Source organism: Agelaius phoeniceus, chromosome 4 (genome assembly GCF_051311805.1).
Source record: "Agelaius phoeniceus isolate bAgePho1 chromosome 4, bAgePho1.hap1, whole genome shotgun sequence".
Classification (NCBI taxonomy): Eukaryota; Metazoa; Chordata; class Aves; order Passeriformes; family Icteridae; genus Agelaius; species Agelaius phoeniceus.
Genome location: NC_135268.1, coordinates 43048152 through 43072840, shown reverse-complemented (window position 1 = coordinate 43072840; position 24689 = coordinate 43048152). Strand labels below are relative to the sequence as shown.

Genomic DNA, 24689 nt, shown 5'->3' with positions numbered 1-24689 from the left:
TTGCTTTAGAAAGAAAATAGCCCTTCCAACTACATACCCTTTTTCTCTGGTGTGTGCTTGCCCTTCCTATGTTCCCTTGCATCCAGAGGTTGATGGCTTCAGGCACCACCGTGAGGTTTCTGCTAGATGGAGGGATATTGTACATACAGCAACTATCACATCCTCAGTCCTTCACTGAGAGAACTATGATCTTGTTGCTGGGTATCCCAAAGATCCTGTTGAAATTACCTTTTTATGTTTTTTTATGGTGTGTTTCTCCTTGCTTCTCATTCAAGTTTGGACAATGCTCCCCCAGCCCTGTTACCCTGGCACCCTGTTTGTTTCACCATGGCTTTCCTTGGCCTTTACCACACGCAGTTTCCCATCACTCCAGCCAAAACCAGGTCAGGCAGCAGCCCCTGGCCCCTTCACAGAGTTAAACCAAGTCCCCACAACTCAAGCTGAGGCACACACAAGTGCTGGGTCCCTGCACAACCAGGTCAGCACAAAGCCTGCTGTTTTCTCATGCTAGTGGCAAAATCACATTGAACAGGACAGCACAATTAAGACATTTCTTTATATTAGTAATGTTTAGGCCTAGTTTATAGGCCTTGAGTCTTCTAAACAAAAATTACTTCTCTTGGAGCAAAAGAAAACTAAGCCCATAATAAAAAATCCTGGGGTTTTGCAGGAGAATGAAAGGACTGAACCAGTTAAAGAACAGACGTGCAAAATAAATAGAAAAATATTCAAAAATACATATGTATTATAGAAAAAAAACAAATCCCATTATTTGTTCATGATCATAGGCAGCAGCTGGAAGGTCCAGTCCACCACAAGTGCAAGGCAAGGCCTGTTAAACCACCATGGCCAGTTATCACCTAACCTAAATACTCCAGTGATGGAATTTCCACAACACCCTCAGCTGCCCCCTACCCACTACTTCATTCTCTTTACCCCAAACAGTTTTCTCAGCATCCTTCTTGGTATAACTTGAAGTCACATGTTCTTTAATCCACAATAATAACAATAACTCTAAATCTTTCTTTTGTTCACTGATGCACAGAAAGGACATCGCTTTCCTCCTGCCCGAGTGGTCCAAGATTTACTAAGATCAACAGCCACTTTCAAATGTTAGAGCTGTAGTAGAAGAGTAAGATATTACTTATTCTTCTGCTCAAGGACCCAAGTACCTGGGATATTGTTCCACATGGTTCCCTTTGGTTGTGTTCAGGGGTAATGCTGGAGACTAATAATTCAGATTATCATCTCTTCCCAATTCTGACCAATTTATCCATTTCAGACAAACAATCTCACTACAGGCTTTTCCAGATATGAAAAGCTCACAAAGGAATTTTTAACAGATGGGCATGGTTTTGGCTGTAGGAACCATTCATATATTATTAAAGTACAGGCTGAATTTGTTTAAAGCTTATAAGGCACAGCAGTGAGGGCCAGGATCACACATAGCTCTCCAAGCTAGTTCCCCCAACTCTGTCTCCAAACTCCCTCATTCAGGGCCAGACAACTGCACTGTGCCCAATCTGGCCACAAGCCAAGCCCCCCAGAGAGAGCAGATGTGCTCGGGGCCCTGCCTGTGTCGTTCAGTGGCTTTATGCCTATTTATTAACGTGTGAAATACTGTGGGGTTCCATAGGCAGGGAGCTGGGGGCAAAAGGCTTGTGTTTAACTTGATTTGGTCAGCCTTCGTATCCTAGAGTCTTTTAATGTTCCTGTGCCATGAAGAAATGTGGAGCTAAACACATCTGCCTTTGAATTCTACAAATGAAGATGGAAATTTAATTACTTATTATTACTTATTCTCAGCTATAGAAATAAAAATATCCTCTTAGATAGTCTTTTTCTCATCAGAGCCATTGAACACAGGACAAATTAAAGCTAAAGCACCACCTAGCGACAAGCAACTGAAAGTTATTTTAGAATACATAAGAAAGCTTCTTTTCCCCTGAAATTTTAGTGAAAGCTAAAGAAATCAGACGTTTACCGAGAGCCATAAAAATCTTCCTATTAATAAGAACAATAAATATACGGGGAATAAATATAAAACCTCTTTTCCCATTTATTTTCTGTGTTCACAGCAATTCTACTGCTCACACCAGTCCATCCTGCCAATCACAGAGTTTTAGAATATTTGAAGTCCAAAGTGTTGGATTGTGTTCCCTGCTCAACATGTTGGGCACAAGGTCAAAACCAAAATGCTCATGCCTAAAGTATTCCTAAATACTGAACCATGAACAGAAAAATGGAATCGCAGCACAGAAACATAGAAGTTTCAGATATGTTATGGGTGATGTTCCATTAAGAAGTACCTTTAGCAGCACTCAACCAACAGGAATCATTCAAAAAATGATGCTGTAGTACAGACAGGCAGCACAGTAAACTTCAGGAAGGCTTCATCACCCAATAACACCCCATAACAGATATCTGTTTAGATCTCTTGTAATAATTAAAACCACACCATTCTCTAAATTCCTGTAATCACTTCGAGGACAAAAATAAGCAAAGAGGTTATTGTGAGACAGAATTTACCAGATGGCACAGTCAGTGGAAATGGAGGGAAAGTACAGATATGAGCCTGACAATTGAATCTGGTGTCCCAATGCAGAGCAGCAAATCACAGCAGAGTTGTGTGATAATAAGCTCAGGTAAGAACACAGTACAATCATGTTAGGGCAATGCTGCACTTCAGATGATTTCACACTTCCTAGCACAGAATAAATCACATGTAATAGAGGAATTGTATTTTCAGGTCCTGGGATACAGTTTTGTGGACCTGGAAAGAATGCTTAGGTGTTCCATCATATTTTCAGTTCCACACCCCCAGATGTGTATCTATTGTTTAGCCTGGTCTTTCTTCAAGTTGCATTGATACTTGGGCTTTTGTTCCAACTCACATCAACTTTGATTTAGTTCCTACCAACGCCTCTTAAACTTTTGCATGCCCTGTGCATGCAGTCTTCTTTTGATATCATCTCTTCCTTTGGTATGATTGCTCCCCCACGAATAAACCAGCTAACAAAAATACGGGAACTGACCCAATATTTTCTAACATCACATTGTGATAGAAAAAAATGTTATATTATATTACAACAGTTCTATTATCATTACATAGCAAGGGTTCCATATTGCTAGAGTTTTGTACCTGCTTGATACTTCTCATAGGCAGCTCCTCTAGGCACTGACTCTTCCTTGTTCTCACAGCAGCCAACTGAGTCCAGTTCCCACCAATCCACTCTTTTATAACATTCTTCTCATTGGCTGCAGGTGTGGCCTGTTAACATCAGGCCTGCTCCTAATCCTTAATAATTGGTTCAGCTGCAACCATTTAGGGGATAAGATTGCATTCTATACTGCCTTCATTTACTCATACTGGATCCCCCTACTAAAAAAAGTATTAGAAACATGAAGAATAACTGCAGAAAATTTTTTAAAGTTAAGAAAAAAAGGAAACACAAAACTCCCCAACCAAATAAACACAAACAAAACAGAACCAAAACCCATCACAATACCAAGGAAACCCCAAAGTCCACTGCATAAAACATGAAAAAAAGTTCTTGTAGCATTCAACAATCCCCAGTAACTTTAACGCATCTATACATATCTATAATGTGATTTACAACACAAAGACCGCAGGAAAAACAATCAATTTACTACTCCAGGAAATCCTTCACTATAAATATGTAGTATTGCATATCTGCTATAATTGTTCAGAGGTAAAATAATGTTGCCTCTTATTTGAAGTAGAAATGCGATTTGAATGTATTTAAATGCAGATATTTCACTTTAAAAAAAGCACCTAACAATAATTTTCCAAAGAATCCGCCATACATACAGGAAATTAGGCAGAGAATTAGAATTCACAGTTCTCCTATGAGGAGTGCCATTGTTAATTTTAATTCCATACAGTTTCCTGGTTTTCAGCATCAGAGACTCATTTTTCATTACAGCAGAATAATAATTTTTCACAGAACAAATTAAACTTAAACTAGGAGCTTATACCAAATTGTTCCACTCCCTTCTGCTGGGAAAGCAGAGGAAACAGACTTACTAGGTGATCTCTCTAGATCTTCACTGCAAGGATTTTGAATTCTCCCAGCAAGAAGAAATGAGAGGCTTTATGTCTTCTTGTTCACAGCTCAGGTCACTTTCATGAAGTCAGACGTTAGGCAAAGCACCAGCAGTGGTAGGAAACACTGCATTTCCAGTTTAATGGGAAACTGGGTTTTCTGCTTTGCAATTCTATTTAAATGATTACAGAGAAAGCTATTACAAGTTAAAACTTTAGTCCACTTGAGCAGCAAAAGAATATTCTTTCTTGCCTTTACTTTATGCTTAACTAATTGTTCTCCAGACCGTCACAGCACATATGAAGTGTTTCATCTGTACCTGAACAAGTCTGAAAATTTCTGGGATCAGGGATCTTGTTTGTACAAAAAAAATCAGGCCAGACTAACTCTGCCATTCGATGCATCAACAATGGCACTTGCCCCTACCAAAATTCCTACATCTCTAAGCAACATCATGAGATTTATTGACTTTCAGGACAACCAGAGACACTTGCTATTAATCAGAATAACAACTAAAGCACTGATGTTTATCTTCTGTTCCAACATGAGCAGAGGAAGATTTAAAGTATAAGACCAGGCTTTTCTTTAATGAGATTGAGGTACGTTTCTTGGTTGTCAGCTTTTTAAAAATCACTTTTCCCCAGGGAGGTAGATTGGAAGGGAGAATAAACAAAGGTCATAAACTGCCTCTCATTTAGTGAAAGTCACCTATTGATACCTGAAAGCCCAAGCAATATAACAATTAATAACACCAATATACTTCTATCTATGAGTCTAAAGGTCTCAATGAATTACATATCATGCTGGTGTATAAACCCACAAAAAGATCAGACATTCCCTCATGTAGTTCATCTTCAACAAAGTCATAAGGATTTCATATAGCCACCACGAACTCCTGCATTCTCCACATATTCCTGGTACTCACTTTTAGCCATCAGGAATTTATTACAGATGGACTGAAAAGTAGCACAAATTATCATTGAAGGATATCTGCTGTAAGTGAAAATATATTGTAATAAGGTATTTTATCTGGTCAACAGCTACTCATGAAGGATGTCTGCAGTGATCATTGTGATCACTTGTCCTTTCCACAGGAACAGCTGAGTTTCCTTCAGCATATTGCTGTCACCTGGAATATTTCTGAGAAACAAAACATGGAGCTCCAGAGGTCTACAGAGCACAGCTGACTTCCATTCCTCTTTGTTACTGCAATACTTACAACCAGAAAAGTTGCAACAGAAAAAAAAACCAACCAAACAAATAAATAAATAAACAACATTGAGGGAAGGAAAAAAAGAATAACACATTTTTTGTGCATTTGAAAAAGCTGATGACAGGATTCTTATGAGAAGGTTTTAAAGGCTGTCAGATTGACATTGCATATACTCTTTAGCCTACACAGTTTGAGTATTAGAGACAAGTATTTTGGATGGTCTCCTGATGATTCTTATTTAGAGAGTTTCAGCCTCTGTTTTCCTACTGAAGCAATTCTTTTTTTCCGTCAGCAACTCTTTTCCAGCTGTCTTCATTCCTTCCCCACAAGGATAAAATCACACTGGAATGCCAAGAATCTTTCTTTTTTTTTTTTTTCCTGTTTTCTATTTTTTCCTTCTCAGTCCCTTATTTAAGTCTCTAGGTTTTTGACAGTATGTCTGAGGTTTGCTGTTATTTTAAACCAGCTGGGGATTAAACAGAGCATGAAGAGACTCAAGCAGCCCCCACCCATATCTCTTGTTCTGCTTCTGCAGTGTTGGCAAAAATCCCATGTGCCTTCCCTCTCACCCTTGATCCAATTCCCCCAGCACACACAGGCTATTCCTGTTGGCTCTCTGAGCAGCCACGTCCTGCACTCAGCACTCCCAGGGCATGACACCTTCGGCACTGCGCACCCAGTGACTCAAGCCCCTGTCACCAGGAGTCCACACAGGGCACAGGGAAGGCAGCACCTCTTTCCCCAGATGTGCCTGCAGCAGCAGCATTACCTCTCCTCTCCTGCTAAGTCTGCACTGTTCTCATCCCTTCTCTGAATTCTACTTCTTTAGAAATAAATGAACAAAGTAAATCAACTCCCCAGCCTTTGAATACAGCTTCGGAATTTCAGGTTTGTTGACTGCAGTCAGCTTAGCACTGCACACCCTGACTCCAGACACAGATAGGAGCATAAGCTTGTAGCATGGAATTATACTTTTTTCCCTCAGTATTATTTACAAATAAAGCATAAAAAATTAAAGACAAAAATAATTTGCAGCAGCTTGATTCTTATCTCCCAACAATTTGATGTTTAATTCCTAAGTTTCATGACCCCATTTACTTGCAGAGCCACTCCTGCTGCTTACCTCCCAGTGTGGTGTAGGGCAATTATGAGTAGCACTCTGGAACATATTTTCAGCAATTATGGTAATGTAGATGATTAGGAAACAAGCTCATAAATTTTGGCAAAGACAGTGTTGGTACTCTACTCTCCTTTCTGGTGCAGTGTAAAATGTTGTTTCTTACTATGGGAAAGTAATTAATTTTTGATTCCTGTTTCTCACACTAGTATTAATTTCAGCCATGAAATATGTTTGCTACCTGAAAAAAAGTAACAAAAAATTATAAAAGGAAACAAGGAGATATAGGAACAGGATAAAGTTGTTTCTTTAATGACAGAGTTAGGTATTTGGAAAATAAAAATATATATTGGGGGAGGGGATCCTTTTATTGATTTTCTGGACAGTCTTCAAGAGAAGTAGACCCTCATTAAGCTTCTCATCACAAAATTATCCACAGAAGTTAGAATACTGTAGGTGACAGCTCATTGGGAGCAATGGGTTAAAAGGGGAAGACTGGTGGGGATTGTAAACACACGCAAGCGACCTTGCAGCTGGGAATGCAAAAAGTCTGGAGAGCAGCAATGTAGAAAAAAGTATTTTATGCCTTCCACTGTTTGTGTTCTGTGTGCCTCCAGAACATCTGTGTATAGATAACATGGGTGTTTGGTAACTTGGAGGCACCCTAAGGGTCAGGCTCAAGCTCCCTGCCTTGGTGCTGAGATCAAAGCCCTGCGGAGATTACAGCACAATGGTAAATTACACTTGTGCAAACCCTTGGCAGACTGCTGGGAACATCAGGATGGGATTTTCCAGTATGACTGGGCTTGGTGGTGTCTGCACCCCCGTGTGTCCCTCTGCCAAGACTTCTGGGTTTGTTTACTTGGTTAGTACTGACATTTTTCTGGTTAATTCCCCAAGGATACTAGGGGAATGCAACTGCGTAGGCATTTTCATGCCTCAGCTTCCCTTCCCCCAGCCCTCCAGTAAGCTTGTAAGTGGTTCACCCATTTTAACTACAAGACAAGAGAGGGGAATTTCTTTTTGCTGTGTGGCAACCTCCTAAAACAGAAGTAGTTCCCAGCTTCAAGGTCCATACGTGTCCTGCAACCTCATCCACTCCTGTTTTATGCTAGCAAGAACAGAAGAAGTCTGTGGCTCAGCCATATTTTCTTCTGCCAAATCAGTGATGACAGAGTTTATTGTTATTACTTCTTTTTTATTTATTAATAGGAAAATTCATTCATTCCTGCTTTTCTACATTTTAAAACTAGTACTTTACACTCCAGGCTAACAAAAAACACCATTGAAAAAGCACTAATACGCTTTATCCCATTGCCCTGAGGGTTGTTATTCCGCAGCAACACTTTGAGTGAGTCAGTAATGCTCATACTGTGTAGTTTTTTCTAGAATCCAGTCTGAATAGTCAGCAACTTTGGTGTAGACTCCCGGCTGCCTGGGGCGGGCGCAGCCTTCGCCCCAGCTGGTGATGCCCACCAGATACCACACCTCCTCGTGCCTGCAGGACAGGGGCCCTCCTGAATCTCCCTGTACCACAGGAGAAAAGGAGAGAGCATGCAAGGAAGAGGTGCCATCAGTATTTCTATCACAAAGAAAGCTGTGAATAAAATCAGCATAATTCAATGTTACCATCAGCATAACAGCCTAGATTTCAGTCACTCTCACTTACAGCTAATTAATAGAGGACTGAAGCAGGTGTTCTGATTGTATAGTAAATTGATTTCTAAATAGTCATTGCAAACAATTTCTTCTTCCCATGAAGGTTCAAAATTACTAGTTTATATTATTTTCTTTTTATTATCATTATCACCTTGTCTACATACAGTGATTTAAAACTGTATGTAGTATTGGCAAAGTTTTTTCTTATTGACAATGTTTTTAGTATCTCAGTTCTCTACATGCCTTATCCTGATTGAGTGACTGTCCCACTAAGAATAAAACACCTTCATGTTTTCTTTTTCTATCCCTTCCTGAATATAAGATTCCTTAGAGAAGCTGTTATGAGTTGTTAGGACAACAGCAAATGTGGTTTTTTTTTAAACAGCATCTCCATGTTCTGTTACCCTGTATCAGATAAAAAAAGCTTAATTGGCATAGTGGAAAAATTACATCCCAGCTCCAAGTATTTTTATTCCTAACTAATCATAGCAATAGTAACATTTCAGCGTACAATTATTAAGTGTTAAATGTTTGCAGTGAAAACTGTATTTGGAAGAGAATTTAATATTAATAATCAAACTATTTTCTTCTTGCAGAAATTAACTCAGAATATTTAAAGTGGCGAAAGTGCCTGAGTTTACTCTTGAGCAGAGACTTTGGCTCATGGAGCTCATGCTGTTGTGACATTTTCAACTCTAATTATGAACAGAGCAGTTTTCACAGTTTGTTTTTGGCCTTCTATTCCCCATGCATTCTAATTGCATTACTAGCACCCTCCCTTCTGGTTTATACACAATGGATGCTTTAAAATAAGATTTTAGGCACTCTATTTCCTACCAAGAAATGGAAAAAAAAAAAAAGAAACTACATAGGAAATCTGCTCTTAGTGGAGAAATTCTTCAAGATACTATACTTATGCTCTCTGGATTTCTGATAGCCTGAAGAAACACTGTTTTATTCCCTAAATGGATATCTATATATCCACACTCAGAGTTTCCTTTCCATGGAATCTATCCCTAAAGATTTCAATGTCGTATAAGAAATATTTTCCATATACCTTGGTTTTCAGTGCTTTTGACAACCAAAATTGACAAGTTAATCAAGAGCTCTATTGATAATCATACTTTTCTGATAACAATTAAAAATAACTGCATTATTCATTTACATATTTGAACATATGGTTGGAATATATAACCATACACTACTGTTTGTCATTACCTTACAAGCATCCCTTCCTCCTTCATCATAGCCAGCACAGACCACTTTGTCACCGATTCTGCGCTTCCGGTACCTTGCCTGGCATTCCTCTTTTGACATGAAGGGAACGGGAGCCTTTTGAAGAATATCTTGGACCCGACCTATATGGAAGGCAATATGAGATGAGAAATGTTTGGTTCTAGAAAAATAAAGGCTAAAATTCAACTCTAGAAATCCCCATACACTGATATTACAGTGTGGGAGGTCACTGCTTCTGGAGTGTCAATAGATGTTCATGACACTGATTTTTCTTCCTTTGTGTTAGCGAACAATGTGAATTCTCTTCTAATTTAAATGCTTTTATGATGTTGGGAAAGCTTCAAAACTCCCTTGTGATGTGCAACGAATCCTCATATTGGAAAGGCTCTCAGGACATTGGCCCTTGGAGCATTGCTGTCAGCATTGCTTTGTGTTAGTAACTATTATTGTCTGGTAAAGTGTTGCAATAACTTTGAAATCTCCCAGTTGCCAAATCTGTGCTGCTCTCTGTCCTAGTAGTTTTTAAGATGGAGAAATTTGCACATAGACTAAACAAGAGTATTTAAAACCAGCTTTTTCTCTAGTAATTAACAGAAGACATTTGTCTATACAGTAACTGCCTAAACTTGTTAGATTTCACATTGAGCTATAACTTTCAGATAGGTACGTGTATAAAGGAAAATATTTTCTTTAAAGAGATGCATATACAACTATATAAACATATTAAAAATATAATAAAGAGATGTAAAACCACAGCTTGGTAATTAAGAGCTTTTTGGCCTACCTCCATATAAAATCAGAGTTCAAATCTCATCTACTATCAAAACACAAGTCATTGGCATGGTCTATAATCAATCTTCAGAATAAGAAAAGCAACATACTTCAGTCTCCAATTTCTAAAGTCATATGAATAGAGTCACATAAAAAATCACCATGAGTTATGTGAAGACTGTGATTCAAAACAGTCCAGTGGTAAATTTATTGCCTTTTTTTTTCAGCTAGGAAAAAATAAAAAAGAGTGTGCAAAACCCAGGTATTTACTGGGGTTTGCCAGTAAATTAAACTAGAATCTAAGGAAGGGTATCTAAGAGTGTTGTAGAAGATGTATTTAGATGTATGTAGAGGATTGAAATCTCAAGTACTTCAAACTACTGAACCAATTTATAAAATTAATTATTGTGTCAGAGCATGAAGCTATTTAATGATAATTTTATACATCTTTCATTTATGTTTTATGGTGTGTTAATAGAAATCAATTCTAATAAAGAATTGTATTAAAGTGCTGTCTAGAAGGAATAGTGGTAGCTAAGAACAGAGAATAATTTTCTATTTTTTAGAGAAGGGGAGGTTTTTTGTCAAAAACATTGACTTTAAAAATACAAAAATTTACTGTTTAAAAGTATTTCTCTGTACCTTTTTCTTTTCTGTAACCCCATCCAATTACCCAACAGTCAGTATAAAATATGTTAGTGTCTTCTTTTGATGGCAGGCAGATAGGTAGTTGAAGATCTAAAGTACAAGAGAAAATATTAGTTTGTCCAGCAGAGACAATTGCAACAATAAGGTTTTGTGGGCACCCACATGACCCCTGAAAACAACTTCCATGTATGCTTTGTCCCTTGCATTATGTGCGACTCCCAGCATGTAAATTAGAGCCATCCATTTTCTTTTTTGAAGCCAACAGAATAGCTTCTCCTCAAACCCCAGTAACAGCATATTAAACATATTAAAGGAAGCCAGCCCAGGTGTTCATGCACTGCCATAGCAATGCCAGCCCCGTGTCTTCCTGCACATTTTCACAATTCCTCTGCAGTATGCTACATACCAGTAAAATTCATAGGCTCAGCAAGTTTCATCAAAGCAATGTCATGTCCAATATGTGCATATTTATACTGAGAGTGAACAATAATCTCTTCCACTTTGAAGAAGGGGGTATCCTCGTTTATTTCTGATTGTCTCAAAATGCCAGCATAAATACGCCAAATGTTGGGATTCTCTAGACTGAGGGGAAAAGACAGTCAGTCTGTTACTAAATAGCCTAATGCAGTATTACAGTAAGAAAAAACTTGTATCTCATGAGAACGTCTAGGGTTCTGTAGGTATTTGTTGTCTGCTTTAGAATTTCACCTTCTAGAGTCATTAAAATAATTTAGCATCAGCAGTACAATACTATGCTAAAAAGGGAGGAGATATGGGCTTCCAGTTACATTAAGAAACTTAATGTCTACCAGAAAATTTCACCTTTTGGCTACATTAAAGCATTTCATCTATTTCTAGTTCTCATTGTGATTATCCTGAGAGGTAGGCCCTCAATTTACCTTGCATGCCGGGCTAACCTTTGAGGCTTGTTCGTCCATTTGCATTTAGGTCTCACCTGGAGACGCAGTGAGCAGCCGTGAGGACCCACTGGTTGCTGATGATGGAGCCCCCGCACAGGTGTCTCTGGCGGGACAGCTTGGCGTGCAAGCTGACCTGCCACGGCCACTCACCAGGGGAGGAGTCTGTCCCACCAACGATCCTGACTGTTCTTGCAGAATGCTGCATACACACTATGAAATTACAGAAGTAATTTAAAACTGAGCTTAAGGACAACTTGCATTCACCGATGAAAAATGAAGATGAGACTACTGCTGATCACTGAATAGGCACCACCTATTGTGAAGAAGGTGACAAATGATACATTTTTCATGGGTTATGGTCGTAAAGTCTATTAAAATCAAATTCACAGTGCTGTTCCAGTGTTTGCTATGTATTAAATTTGCAGGCAACCCCAATGAGGGGAGAGAATAATGAGGAGGACTACACTGATATCAGAAGGCTAATTAATTACTTTATTATACTATATTATACAATATTATATTACATTAAATCTAAACTGAATCTGCCAAGCACTCCACTCTGCACACAACTGTACAGAATCTCATGACTGTGATCCGACAGTCCTGACACATGCACACTCTTGGCCCTGATAGGCCAAGGAAAAAAAACACCATCACTTTGGGTAAACAATCTTCATATTGCATTCTACTTTTGCATAAACACAGGCACAGCAAATGTTTAGAATTATTTTTCCTTTCTCTGAGGTTCAGAGAATGTGAAATCCAGCAATATTCTTGGGAAGAATTGTGCCTTGCTTTTCTCGGTGAAGAGAAATGTGTTGACAACTATGTGAAGACCTGACTGACTTCACTTTTCCAGAACACTCTAACTTTACAAGATCACCCACCGGCACAGTGCAACCACTTAAAAAAAAATATGGTTTGGCCTCATACACTGAAATCAGGGAAGCACCGTCTATTTTTCATAAAAAAAGTTGTACTTACCAGTACTGGCTTTTTTTTTGCATAATCTTAATGAGTATCCAGAGATACTTCCTGGTCCATGTACTATTTTCACTGGAGATCCATTTGAGGACATTCTTAGGTGACACTCACACTTTCTGCAAATTAATTAATGCAAACATTTTGTTTGTACTTTTTTCACTGAACAACATATACATTAACTCACCCACCACATGTCTGGAATGATTATTTCAGCAATCTTTGAACATTTTAAAAAAATATATCTCACCCTTCTTCATTGCATGAATCTTGGAGGAGAGAATAGGAAAAAAATTGACAGCGGATCATGTCTGTGCAAACCTGCTGACAGGCTCTGTGTCCTTTAGTATAAGTGACAGTAAGTTCATCTCCCAAAAAATCCATCTGCATGTAAGTGCGAGAATTGCAGGCTGTAAGAATGATTGCATTCAAAGCATCAGAAAGTTATTACTTAGATTAATTCAAAATTAGTGGGTTTATTGTAATTTATTGTTTACCAGGAAAAGATCTTCTGCAATTTAGGAGGCCAAAGCCTGATACAGCATTTTCTTGTGATATGAGCTCCTCTGGAATTCCACTTGTTGATGTCTTCAGAAGGCAAAGATTTCTAAAATTAAATATTTTTCACAATAACTAAACCTGTTCTCACATTCCAAAAATAATTGTTTAGGTACTGGTAAAAGAAGGTTCTTTCCTAAATACCCTCTTTTCTCCCAAATCTCAATCTGTAGAAGCATTTCATATGAAAATGCACTCCCTAAATTTACTAGTTCACACTAAATTGAGGGAATCAATTGTGCTGTGAAATGCCATACAAGGATACTACTAAAAGCAGTACAGTATTTACACATATATAGAAGAGGTGACTTTAGAAGATGCATGCCATCTCAGCTTTGCTTCTCCCTGAAATTCCTTTGAGACCCTATTCTTCTGATTTGTGTGCAGTGTTGATTTTTAACTATTCTCACTACTAAGTGTGAAAGAAGAAAGACAAATAGAAATATTTTTAAAGCCATTAACTTAATTGAAAAATCTTTTCAAGAAAATAAGTTCGCCCTGCCAGGAAACCAGATGGCTCTTTTGATAATGCCATAAAATTCAGCTTTAAGTCTTTAAAACAATCTGGAGGCTCACTGTACTTTTGACATGTATACTTCTTTTCAGATTAAGACCAGATACACAACCACAATACAAAAGTCCTTATCACATTGGAAAACAGTTGAAATGTCCACATGAAATTACAAATTTATGAACAAAACCCATCAGAAGCTGTACTTTACTGAAAATAGCCTTTTAGCATAAATTTACATTTGTATAAGAAATTAGTGTTTAAAAAAAGACTCTGTATTTTTAAAAAAATAAATTTTAAATAATCTACATGGATAATATCATTTAACTGTCATATTCACCTTTGAGATTCTGTTTGCCATTTCCTGGTAAAAAATGTAAAGAACAAGCACTTGGGAAAATATGTACACATAGTTTGGCAGACAGAAATATCAGGAGTGAAAAAACTTGTAACATTAATTCCTGAAAACACTTGATCTTCAAAAATGTCCATTTGACAATCTGCATAAAACAAGAACAAAATATCAAAATTCAAAAAACTTTAGTATGTCATCAGAATATTGAGATTTACAGATTATTCATTTCTATCTTTATTCCCATTTTCCTTCTGTGATTGGTAAACTGGAAAGGTAAGACAACATTTTAACTAAAAACTATTTCTCAAGAATATTATTGAATATGTAAAGTCATGGAGAGCACTACAGGGGTAAGGTTCATATAGAGGAAGAGAAAATACATATTACAGTAGAGATTTGCTAATCTAATAGGGAAAAATTTAAATTAATTTTCAATGGGCATATCATGTTCATGGGAAGACTAGAAAAAAAATAAGTAATAAAAACACTTCTTTTACTATTTGAAAAGTAGGCAGAGTAAATAGGATTGCTGTCCTCTGACATAGCCAAAATATCAAAACACAACAGAGGCTTGGCAGGATAGTTCACACAACCAGACAATGGACATAGAGATTACAGGGAATACTAGCATGTTTAAAAACAGATTAATGAGTATCCTTCTTCAAAGATATACTTGAAGTCCCAGTTAGAATTCTAGTGTGAGAATTTAAAAAGAAAAACTGGAAGCATCAGCACGGAGGATGTTTCTTGAACCTATCAAGCTGCAGAGATAGTAAAAATAGTGAAATGATCCAAAAGACAGGATTTGGTGGCAGCACAGAACTTGAGCTGTTGAGAAAGTGCAGCAACCAAATCAATACTGCCCAGTGTGTTATAGAAACATATTGGGAACACATTACTTCAGAAAGGGAAACTAAGAAGAGGCAGAGCTTACTCCAAATCCTGTTAATTTGATGAGGTTTTCAAAAAACATAGGGAAGAAAGGACAATAATACTGGGAAGTAATTACACAATAAGAACAGTAAAACATATAATCAGAAATGTAGAAAATTGGAGTCAATTAACTCTCACATTTAGTAGTTAAGATCCTATGTTAAGGGATCTTCAGAAGAACAGATAGTTTCAAAGGAAATTATATTTAAAGTAAAAATGTGGATCTGAAACTTAAGGGAAGCTAACCCATGATCTCAAGGACCATGTTCAGTGATCATTTGCTCAATATCCAGTGATGCCCAGGAAGATTCTTTGCAAAGGGCAGAAAAGAGACAAATTGCTTTGCATGCGTAGTAGTGTGTGTGCATAAAGTCAGAGAGACAAAGGCAGAAAATGAAAGGCCACCTAGAAAGGAATAAACTAAATAAATTCAGAAGAAAACCTCGAACAAATATTGAAATAAACCCATTTCAGGTGTTGACAAAACAACAAGGCAGAAAACATTACTGAGGTTTTAAGACTACACGCCACAAATCTCTGTCTGGACAGGTACAGATGATCTGTCTGAGATTAGGACAGGTGACCTCCTTAGATGACTTCTTGATGCAGTAGCGCTGTCTAGGCTTCTATGATCACACAATTTATTTATTGTCTCTCTTGCCTGCTCTTGCCTCTTTCACAAGACACAGAAAGTAGGGGAAATCAGGGAGGAACATGGTTGATTTTCACACGATGTCATGGTTTTATCCCAGCCAACAACCAAGCCCCATGCAGTCACTCACTCACTTCCCCACCAGAAAGATCAGGGAGAGGATCAGAAGGGTAAAAGCCAGTAACTAGAGGTTTCAGGCAAAGACTGTTTTGTTGCAAAAGTCCATGCTGGGCACCAAAAAGGACTTTGGTGGGTTGACCTTGTCTGGATGCCAGGTGCCCAGCAACTTACTCTATCATTCCCCTTTCCCAACTGGACAGGTGAGCGAAAATGAGATGGAAAACGACACATAGGTTGAAATAAGGTGGTTTACTAAAGCAAAAGCAAAAGTTTGCACACACACAAGCAAAGAGAACTAACCCAATTCTTTTATTTTCTACTTCCCATCAGCAAGTGATATCCAGCCACTTCCTGGGAAGGTCTTCCTGGGAAGCAGGGCTTCAGCACACATACTTGTCGCTCCAGAAGGCAAACACTGCCAATAATAAATGCCTGCCCTTCCTCCTCGTTTCCTTAGATTTTATAGCTGAGCTGACATCATAAGACATGGAATGTCACCATGGCTAGCTTGGGTCAGCTGAACTAGGTGTATTCACTCACAGGATCTTGCCCACCCCCAGACTATTGATGGGTGGAGAGAGTGCTGATGCTGTGCCAGCACTGCCCAGCAGTAAACCCAAGCACTGATTTTAGAAAGCAATATATTGATACACATCTCTATGAAATGTGATTTATACAGAAAAATTAGATTATCTGTGAGATAAAATAAGGCTATATGTAAGCAGAGTTACCTCATCATCATTAAGAAGGGAAAATATCACACAGTAAGACAAAGTGGAGATAGAATTAAAAAGAAAAAGAAAAAAAAGAAAAAGGGAAAGATGTTTCAATTGAGAATAAGAAATTTTGATACACACTGTTTGATGTTAGACACTTGAGAATTTTGTATGAGTAATGATTGCAGGAACAAGCACAGACCTTTCCCTTTCATCACAAATCACCCACAAAATGCATATTACATCCTTTCCTATTAGCCAGCTGCATTAAAACACTGCAGATCTTCAATAAAAATTATCAATTGCATACACAGTATACAAACAGAATGTAGAAAGCTCCATATTTCCCCTGATCTTTGAATCTGATGGGCTTTTATCTTTAATTTTTGTATCCATGATACAAAGATAACATACTATTTCATCAAGCTAATATTATGAAAGAATTCTTTAGATCTCTAAAGAAGGGAATTGTTTCTGTAAGACAAATGATAACATGAAAAATTTAAAAGATATGAACCTCCTTTGTCCCTGAGTGTATGAACTATATTTTAAGAATAAGATTATTTTAGAACTATTCTACATAATGAAACACTTCTACATGTGAGTGATAGATTACATTTCAGGATACATGACCCATAAAACTAATCAGAATCAGAGATTTTAAATAGTTACCTAATTCAGAAAGCTGACATGGCTTTAGAGAGAATCCAGACACAACCTCATCAAGCGCCTTTATGTTGGTTGGAGTTCCAACACTGGTGTGTTTCAAGAAGCATTTTTTACTGAATGACAAAGAGTAAAGAAAGTGGTAAGAAAATAGGTCTTCTTCCTTGGACCAAGCCATCCTCCTGAACCCACAATTCCTACCATTGTGCATGATCTGGCCATGGGCCAGAACAATCTCCAGCCTCCAGTACAGAGTTCAAATGATGAACAGAGCTAGCTGAACAATGTTTAACTTTCACAATTGAGCAGATTAAGAGCTCAAAAATAGGTCTCATTAAAATGAAATAATTTCTCTGGATACTCTGATGATGCTATTTTCAGAACAATAAGCAGAGTAAGATTGAACAGAGCAAAAATGCAGCACAGCTATCAATATAATTTGCATTTCAGTATCTTCAGAGAATTTTAGGATTTTTTCAAGGCTGTAATAATCAAGTTTGTCTTTCTCACCAACAGACAAACGAGAGCCAATTTACAATCAATATTTTCCTACCTGTAAGTGTGAACAAACATTTCAAAGAGGAATAAATTGAATATTCTTGAGTAAATTCTTGCATCTTAGAGTGCTCTAAGATTTAATCTATTTAGGCACAGGGCTGTCCAGGGGAACGAATCCAACTTGTATTTACCAAAAGCTTGCATTGTGAAAATTTTCAGAGGCATATGTAAAAAAATGACAACGGTTGTCATTGGTACATCGTTTTTGACACTCTTGATAGCTGTCAGCCATAGTAATATCAAAAATATTCCCTTCCATATCCAGTCCTACATGGACATCTGGGCTGCAAGCTGTGAAGAAAGAGAGACCAAGTTCTGAAAATGTACTTCTATTCTTTTCCCATCCCTTGCCCCAAATTGCCCAAAAGATAGCAGACTGTATGACAGATTGTATGACACATCCTTCATAATCCAGATGCCACATCCCACGCTCACTTCAGTTACATCATACTTTATACATAGATCCAGCACCAAATCAGAAATGTAGGTTTAGTTTAGTACCTCGTGGCAAGGGGAAAAACTGGCAGACTTTGACAGTGCCTTTGCCTACGTGAGAGAGGGGCTCTAACCACTCTGGCTGACTGAGAACAGGATGACACTCACCACAGCAAGAACTCAGCATCAATATTAAAATATATTTTCCCAGTTCCAAATTCATAGAGCAGATTAGATGACATATTCTTTCCTCATAAGCAACAGACACTTCCCACTTGAGTCAGAATATTACATTTACACTTCACAGAGAGAGGACCACAAAACTGCGGGGCTTGAAATGAAGGTCATTTCAGAGAACAAGAGTCAGCCAATGATTTGAGGCATTTTTAAACATGTATGCACAGATTTTCATTTAGTCTGATTCTAGAGTAATTCAGTGATATTAATTAGTCTAAATAGGAAAAAGAATAATATCCCACTGAAATCTCTTTCTACTCCAAGATACTCAGAAATCCAAACATGAAGGGTTACTGGCAGGAAAGAGCTTTTAAGGGGCTTGGCTGCTCTGAAGGACAAGTGGCAAGCAAAAGAAACCACAACTTATTGATAATAGTTAAAGTGGAGAACTTGCATAAAAACCCACTAAGTCCTGACATCTTGAGCTGCTATACCAATACAACTAAAGAAGTAGCCTGACATCCGTAAGACACTATTTGTCCTGAAGTCAGGAAGTGAATAACTATATTCTTCCTTATTCCATTTTTCTAAAGTACCACACTATGCTTAAAGTTGATCTCCTTTTAATGACATCACTATGAAAGTGCAAATTTAAAACATTCATAAAATAACACATTTAATAGGCTTTTAATATGCCTGATAATAACCTGCAGGCATGGCATGATGACATTAGGTCTTCATGTAAAGCACATATACCCTAAAAGATGCATCTGCTAAAAAAATTATTACACAGAATCACAAAAGTATTAGCATCACTTTGTGACAGTGCACTTTTGCCTTGCTGAGCATCTGCACCTCAGGGTCACACATGCCATATGAGCCACTTTCTGGACTGGAATTGTAGTAGTAAATTAATCTTTAGAACTGGAGTCAGTAGTTAAAGCAAGGGCTGCCATCTGCCTCTAGCAAAAGAAATTGTGACTGCAGGAACATGATCTCCCTGTTACCTCATCTGGGGACCCTCGGTGGTGGATAGGTGGGCCTGAAGAGTAAAACCAGTGGAGATTTTGTCACCTGTGTTTGAAAGTGGTCTGGCAAATAACACACAAATCACTGCTTGGTTGCCTCCCCGATTCTATTCCTCTTCCCAAAATGCTAAATTTTTAACAACTGCTATGCAATGCAGAGCATAAAATATATGCATGTGAATAACCATATCTTACCACTAATTTGGTTACACTGTTTTAAGGAATGTCCAGAGATAGCTCCTTCCATATCCACTTTTGGCAGCATTTCTGTATCGCTGTCTTTTAAATAGCAGGAGAACCTGTGTTTTAAAATGCAGCAATTCACAGCTTTGGCAGTACAACACAGACATTCATAACTGTTTCTCAGGTGAAATGCAGCCTGTCCAATATCCCTCAACGTGAAAATTTTGACAAGTGTAATTGGAAGAAAAATAGGGTCAAACCTCACACACTTTCTTGGCAATTGTGGCAGATGAGAATATTTTGTGTTTGTGGGAGCTCCAAGAGGTCTCAACAAAATGAGAAGCAGAGCCCAGGGCTGGGAGGACATAAATGCACTGGGCATAGAGAGAAGACAACCTCATTCTGTTGGGCTACTGAAATTCTTAATTGTGAGAAAAATATACCAAATAGAAAGGATGGGGAACAGTACAGGGGATCATTGAAGATGTGAAATTATTCATATTGTCCCTCAACAATAAATACGTGGCCTAGAGAAGGGAGTGCAGAGTCAGTTCTCTTTCCTTCAAAGGCCACTGTGTGAATGTGAAAAATTGGGCATTGTCAAATTTAACCTTTTGAATTCAAGCAATTACTCTTAGATCAACAGTTTTAGAGATACTTGACTTTTTTTATGGCAACCCTGCACCTTTCCCTGCATGCCTATGTTCTGTCAAAATGTTACCAGGTTTTTAAATTATCACAGGAGACCAGCAAGTACATGAATGTTCTACCTTTTTGCAGGATCTCTAGTCCATGTGGCTGGCAAGTAGGTGAAGAGCAGACAGGTAGGATGGTAAGTGCACACTATTTGGCAGTAATTGGCACTCGGTGTAAAAACTGTAGTGAGGTCTCCTCCTTGGAAGAATGTATTTTCATAGATCTGAGTCACACATTCTGACATGGAATAACAAAGTTGTCAATTATTAGAGACAGGAACACTCAATTCACCAGGAGAGCCACTTCTCCTCTTCATCATTAACCTTGCTTTTAAACCAGGCTTTTGTCAGGAAAAGTGGGTAAGGGGGGGTGAGTAGCACAGTTCCTCTGAGAGTCCCATCTTTTCACTCCAGCAGAAATAATACTGTTTAGGGTGTCTCCTTCTGTTCCCCACCTCACACTGAATGCTGGAGCAGGGCAGCTTGAGCCCAGGTAGAAATCCAAGAATCTGGATGGCCCTCAAGGCAGATCTGCCTGGCAGAGGGGAAAGGTACCTTCCCATGGCAAATCTCAGGAGCAGCAGAAGCCTCTCCTGAGAGAGGCCAACACAGAACATCACTATGAGGAAAACCAGGAAGAGGAAGCGCAAAAAACAAAAGGAGTTAGAAAGTTTTATGTAAAGACAATCCTATTTTTTAGGGATCCTCTGAATTCAGAGTCACAGGTGGTGCCATTATGCACAGCCTCAATGGCTCCCAGGATTTCATAGACCTTCGGCTCTCTCACCCTCCACCCAAGACCCCCCAAACCTTCTTCACAATGAAGAAAATACTGTTACAGGAATAATTTCTCAGGAACAGTTTAGATTAAAAATAAGATGTACTACTACCTTGCATCTGCAGGACTTCTTAACTCTGAATGTCATACTGAACTCTGTAATGGCAACAACTCACACTGCTCTGCAGCAGAGGTACCCAAGCAGCAACCTCCTCACATCTTTCAAAATGAAGGCACTTGTAAGATCACAGAGTATGCTGAGTTGGAAGGGATCCACAAGGATCATTGAGACCCTGCCCTGGCCCTGCACAGGACCATCCCCAGGAGTTACACCACGTGCCTAAGAATGTTTTCCAAACACTTTCCGAATTCTGTCAGGTTTGGGGCTGTGCCCGCTTCCCTGGGGAGCCTGTTCTGGTGCCCAGCCACTCTCTGGGTGAAGAACATTTTTCTAATATACAACCTAAACCTTGCCTGACACAACATCAGGTGAGTCCCTCTGGTCCTATCAGTCTCAAGATTCTTGGGGGTCTTGAATATCTACTGTAGTGGAGAAGCAGGGTAGAGTCCAAGGGCTCTAAGATCTCTGCATTAAAACACACAAGAGATCTTCTTTGCATAGAAAACCACTCTCTTTTTGAATTTGCCCTCCAAAAGGGGTAGCAAATCAATAAAATGGCAATTTTTATTCCTGCATCTACCAAAGTGCTTTTTCTTGGATAAAAGATAAAGAGAAAAGAATGCACTTTTACAGACTGGGTGGAAACCCAACTGAAAACATTTCACCTAGTGGCTTAATCTGTTACTTTAGAGTGATCATACTGTATCAAGTGATATTTAAAATGAAAACAAAAAGTAATATCATATTGGATTTGACAGTTTTTAAAGACTACAAGTGGATTTTATTTGTTATTATGATTATAAACTATGCAATTCAGTATTTCCTGCACACAGGTATAATATATATATATTTTTTTTAACAAGGAATAAATAAGCATTATTATACATATTTGCTAGATGTGTTAATATCTTTCAAAGGTTAAGTCCTTATTAGTAAAAAACTAGAATTTATAAACATCCAAATTCTCTGGTATGTATACACTTTAAAGCTCTTTCTCTAAAAAATTCTATTTATTATTCTTAGTAGCATTTCCTTATCCAGGTCATCATTAAAAACATTTTCAATTCTTAGAATACACCAAGTGAATTCTAAAGCTAAAAGAAAAGAATATTGCAATTATTTATTGTATCAGATATTTTGGATCCTATTTATCTTCTTCTAGCATAAATTAATACAAAAAAATTATTTATGCTGCAAAACTAGGCACCATGTAGAACTGTGCCAGTTCTGAAGATTTTAATTTGGTTAAAATGTTTTCTAGACCTCAGAAATTTTCCAAGATTTTTTTCTGAGACTTAAAGCCAAGTGAAACATTTTCTTAAATAATATTTCATTTATCTATTTGATTTTGCTAAAAAGCTGTTACCTAATTGTTTTCTGAGAAAACAGCTAATACATTACTGAACTTATACTGTGTTAGTCCTTAGTTATAATTTATCAGGAAAGGGAATTTCAGAGAAGCACAGTGCAGTTTTTTGTAGTTTAACTTTTGTTACTGGAACAAAGTAAATCATTTACCCATCATGAAAGACACACATTACTCTGCCTCCTGCACCCCCAAAGGGCCTCCTTCCCCAGCTGCTGCTTGGGCTACTGACTTTGCCACTGGGCACAGAACAGGGACCATCACACCAGTTTCACAGTTACATGCCATGGTCCCATGTGTGCTGGGGAAGGTGACAGCATAGGGGGTGGCAGGACAGTGTCAGTAAAGCCCCACTAGAAAGTTCCATGTCAGACAATAGGGTTATGCCATTTACACAAACTTAACTAAACTCAATCCAACAGAATAAACAGCTCTCTCCAGAGCAGACTGCAGTTACTAATCTTCTCCCCTCCTACAAGAGTTTCTCTACACTGTTTGTAAGTCTCAGGAATTATATATTAACTTACCACTGTAAACAGAAGCAAGTAAGAAAATGAAATAGGAAGTCCAATAAATCCAATTCATCCTAAAAAACATAAAATCATTCTTTAGGATATGTTCAATAAAGGCTGTGTAATTAGTTTTATAAAGCACTGCTAAGCCTAACACTGCTTTACACTTGTACTGTTTCACCATTAATTCAAAATGACATTGAAAATTAATTGCAACTGTGACATGCTGTTTTGGCATACCTTTTAACAGCAGAATATTCATTCCTGCTTAGACTGGGAACAATATTCCTCTGAAATGACATTACTAATATTGACTCTCCAGATATTTTAGTAAATACTGTTATCAAGCTAGCAACTTGAACACTCACTGCTTCATATGCTATAAGAATTCTAAGCTTTATTTCACATGCAACAACTCAACCTGTGAAATAAGTTAACCACAAAATACAAACCATAAAGACTCCAACTTGCACTGTCCTGTTGCTATGAAAATCTTTCACTGAATACCAGTGCATTATTGCAATAATGATTACATACCTGAACACATAATAAGTCTGGATGCATGGATCAGGTTTGCACTCTACTAAAAAAAAAAAAAAGTCAACACTTTTTGTTAAATATTACTACCTGCAATGCTAACTCATCTTTAATGTTTACTTTGAACGGGTACCGCTTTTGTCAATACTGCTACTGACCTTGGGACACATTTTCAGAACATCTATCATCCACACTGCACTGGAATTCATCCTGTATAACCACACATATGCAACATAGTCTCTCTTTTCTTCCCTATAAAATGATGATAATATTTCAAAACTCCTGGAAAAATTTTCACCTCTATATCAAATTACAGAATTTTTGTGGTCCCTGGATGCAGTCACAAAATCTACCTGTATCTGAATATTTACAAACAAAGTATGCTTGTAATGTATGCTGAACTTACCATTTTTTGTGTTGCTTAACATATATTAGTATTCAATTAAAATAATTGTTTTGCCTGTGTGTGTGTGTGTGTGTGTGTGTGTGCACATTTAAATTGGTGGCACAAACAGGTTAGAACTTTTGTCCAAGAACTTAGTTTCTCCACTTTTCACTTCTTGTCTGGGCTTTCCTATTCAGATATTGGGCAGTTGTTCCAATAGGCAGTTGTTACTATTTTAATAAAAACAGTAGATATTAGAGAAGATAGGATATTAGAGAAGACAGGATGTTTCAACATACACTGAAGGGCCCCAGTATCTTGATCAAGGCCTGTAAACTGCCAAACAGTAATTCTTGGGCAAGTTGTATGTTGTATGTCAATTACTAGCCTGGAATGAGGTAATTTGGGCATACAACAAATGCTGAGTCTTTTGCTAAGTGATAACTTTTGCCTTTCTTTGATCAAAATATTTTGCAATTTCAATGAACACGTAATACCTCCACAAGTTATACTCCAGGCATCAAATAGGAAAGTCCATTTGTTAAACAAAAGATAGAGTTTTACTCAGCAGAGTATAACTAAGAGACTCTCATTTTCAGAAGAATCTCAGATGCATGCAGTTTTTTGGTTTAGAAAGTGACTTAATTTAGTTTTTAATCTTTTAACCCATGCAGACCATGAAGGTCATCTTCTAAATATGACCTGACTATAAACTGAGGTGCTTCTATACTGGGAGTTTTGTCAGGGTGTGGCACAAATACTCCTTTAGGAAGAAAATTGGAGTAGGATTC

At 37.9% G+C, this 24689-nt stretch overlaps 1 protein-coding gene across 1 annotated transcript; it reads right to left on the bottom strand.

Annotated features, from left to right (window-relative positions):
- Nucleotides 1-6691: 6691 nt before the first annotated feature.
- On the bottom strand, nucleotides 6692-23050 carry F11 (coagulation factor XI). Its single transcript, XM_077177463.1, has 14 exons — nucleotides 22992-23050; nucleotides 20275-20437; nucleotides 19517-19620; nucleotides 17813-17972; nucleotides 17130-17239; nucleotides 14022-14181; nucleotides 13110-13219; nucleotides 12863-13022; nucleotides 12616-12731; nucleotides 11667-11841; nucleotides 11118-11293; nucleotides 10706-10801; nucleotides 9275-9414; nucleotides 6692-7924 (listed from the first exon to the last, which is right to left on the bottom strand). The coding sequence occupies exons 1-14, from the start codon at nucleotides 23047-23049 to the stop codon at nucleotides 7754-7756; spliced, it is 1899 nt and encodes a 632-aa protein (XP_077033578.1). The 5' UTR covers nucleotide 23050; the 3' UTR covers nucleotides 6692-7753.
- Nucleotides 23051-24689: the final 1639 nt, after the last annotated feature.

Bases quoted from the DNA above. Each gene is read 5' to 3' on its own strand.
- F11 (XM_077177463.1), bottom strand. From the start codon at position 23,049: ATGAATTGGATTTATTGGACTTCCTATTTCATTTTCTTACTTGCTTCT. The intron at 11,842-12,615 runs GTAAGTACAACT...GTAATTTCATAG, and splicing joins CAAAAAAAAAGCCAGTACTG to TGTGTATGCAGCATTCTGCA. The intron at 10,802-11,117 runs GTATGTAGCATA...CTTGTACTTTAG, and splicing joins TGAGCCTATGAATTTTACTG to ATCTTCAACTACCTATCTGC.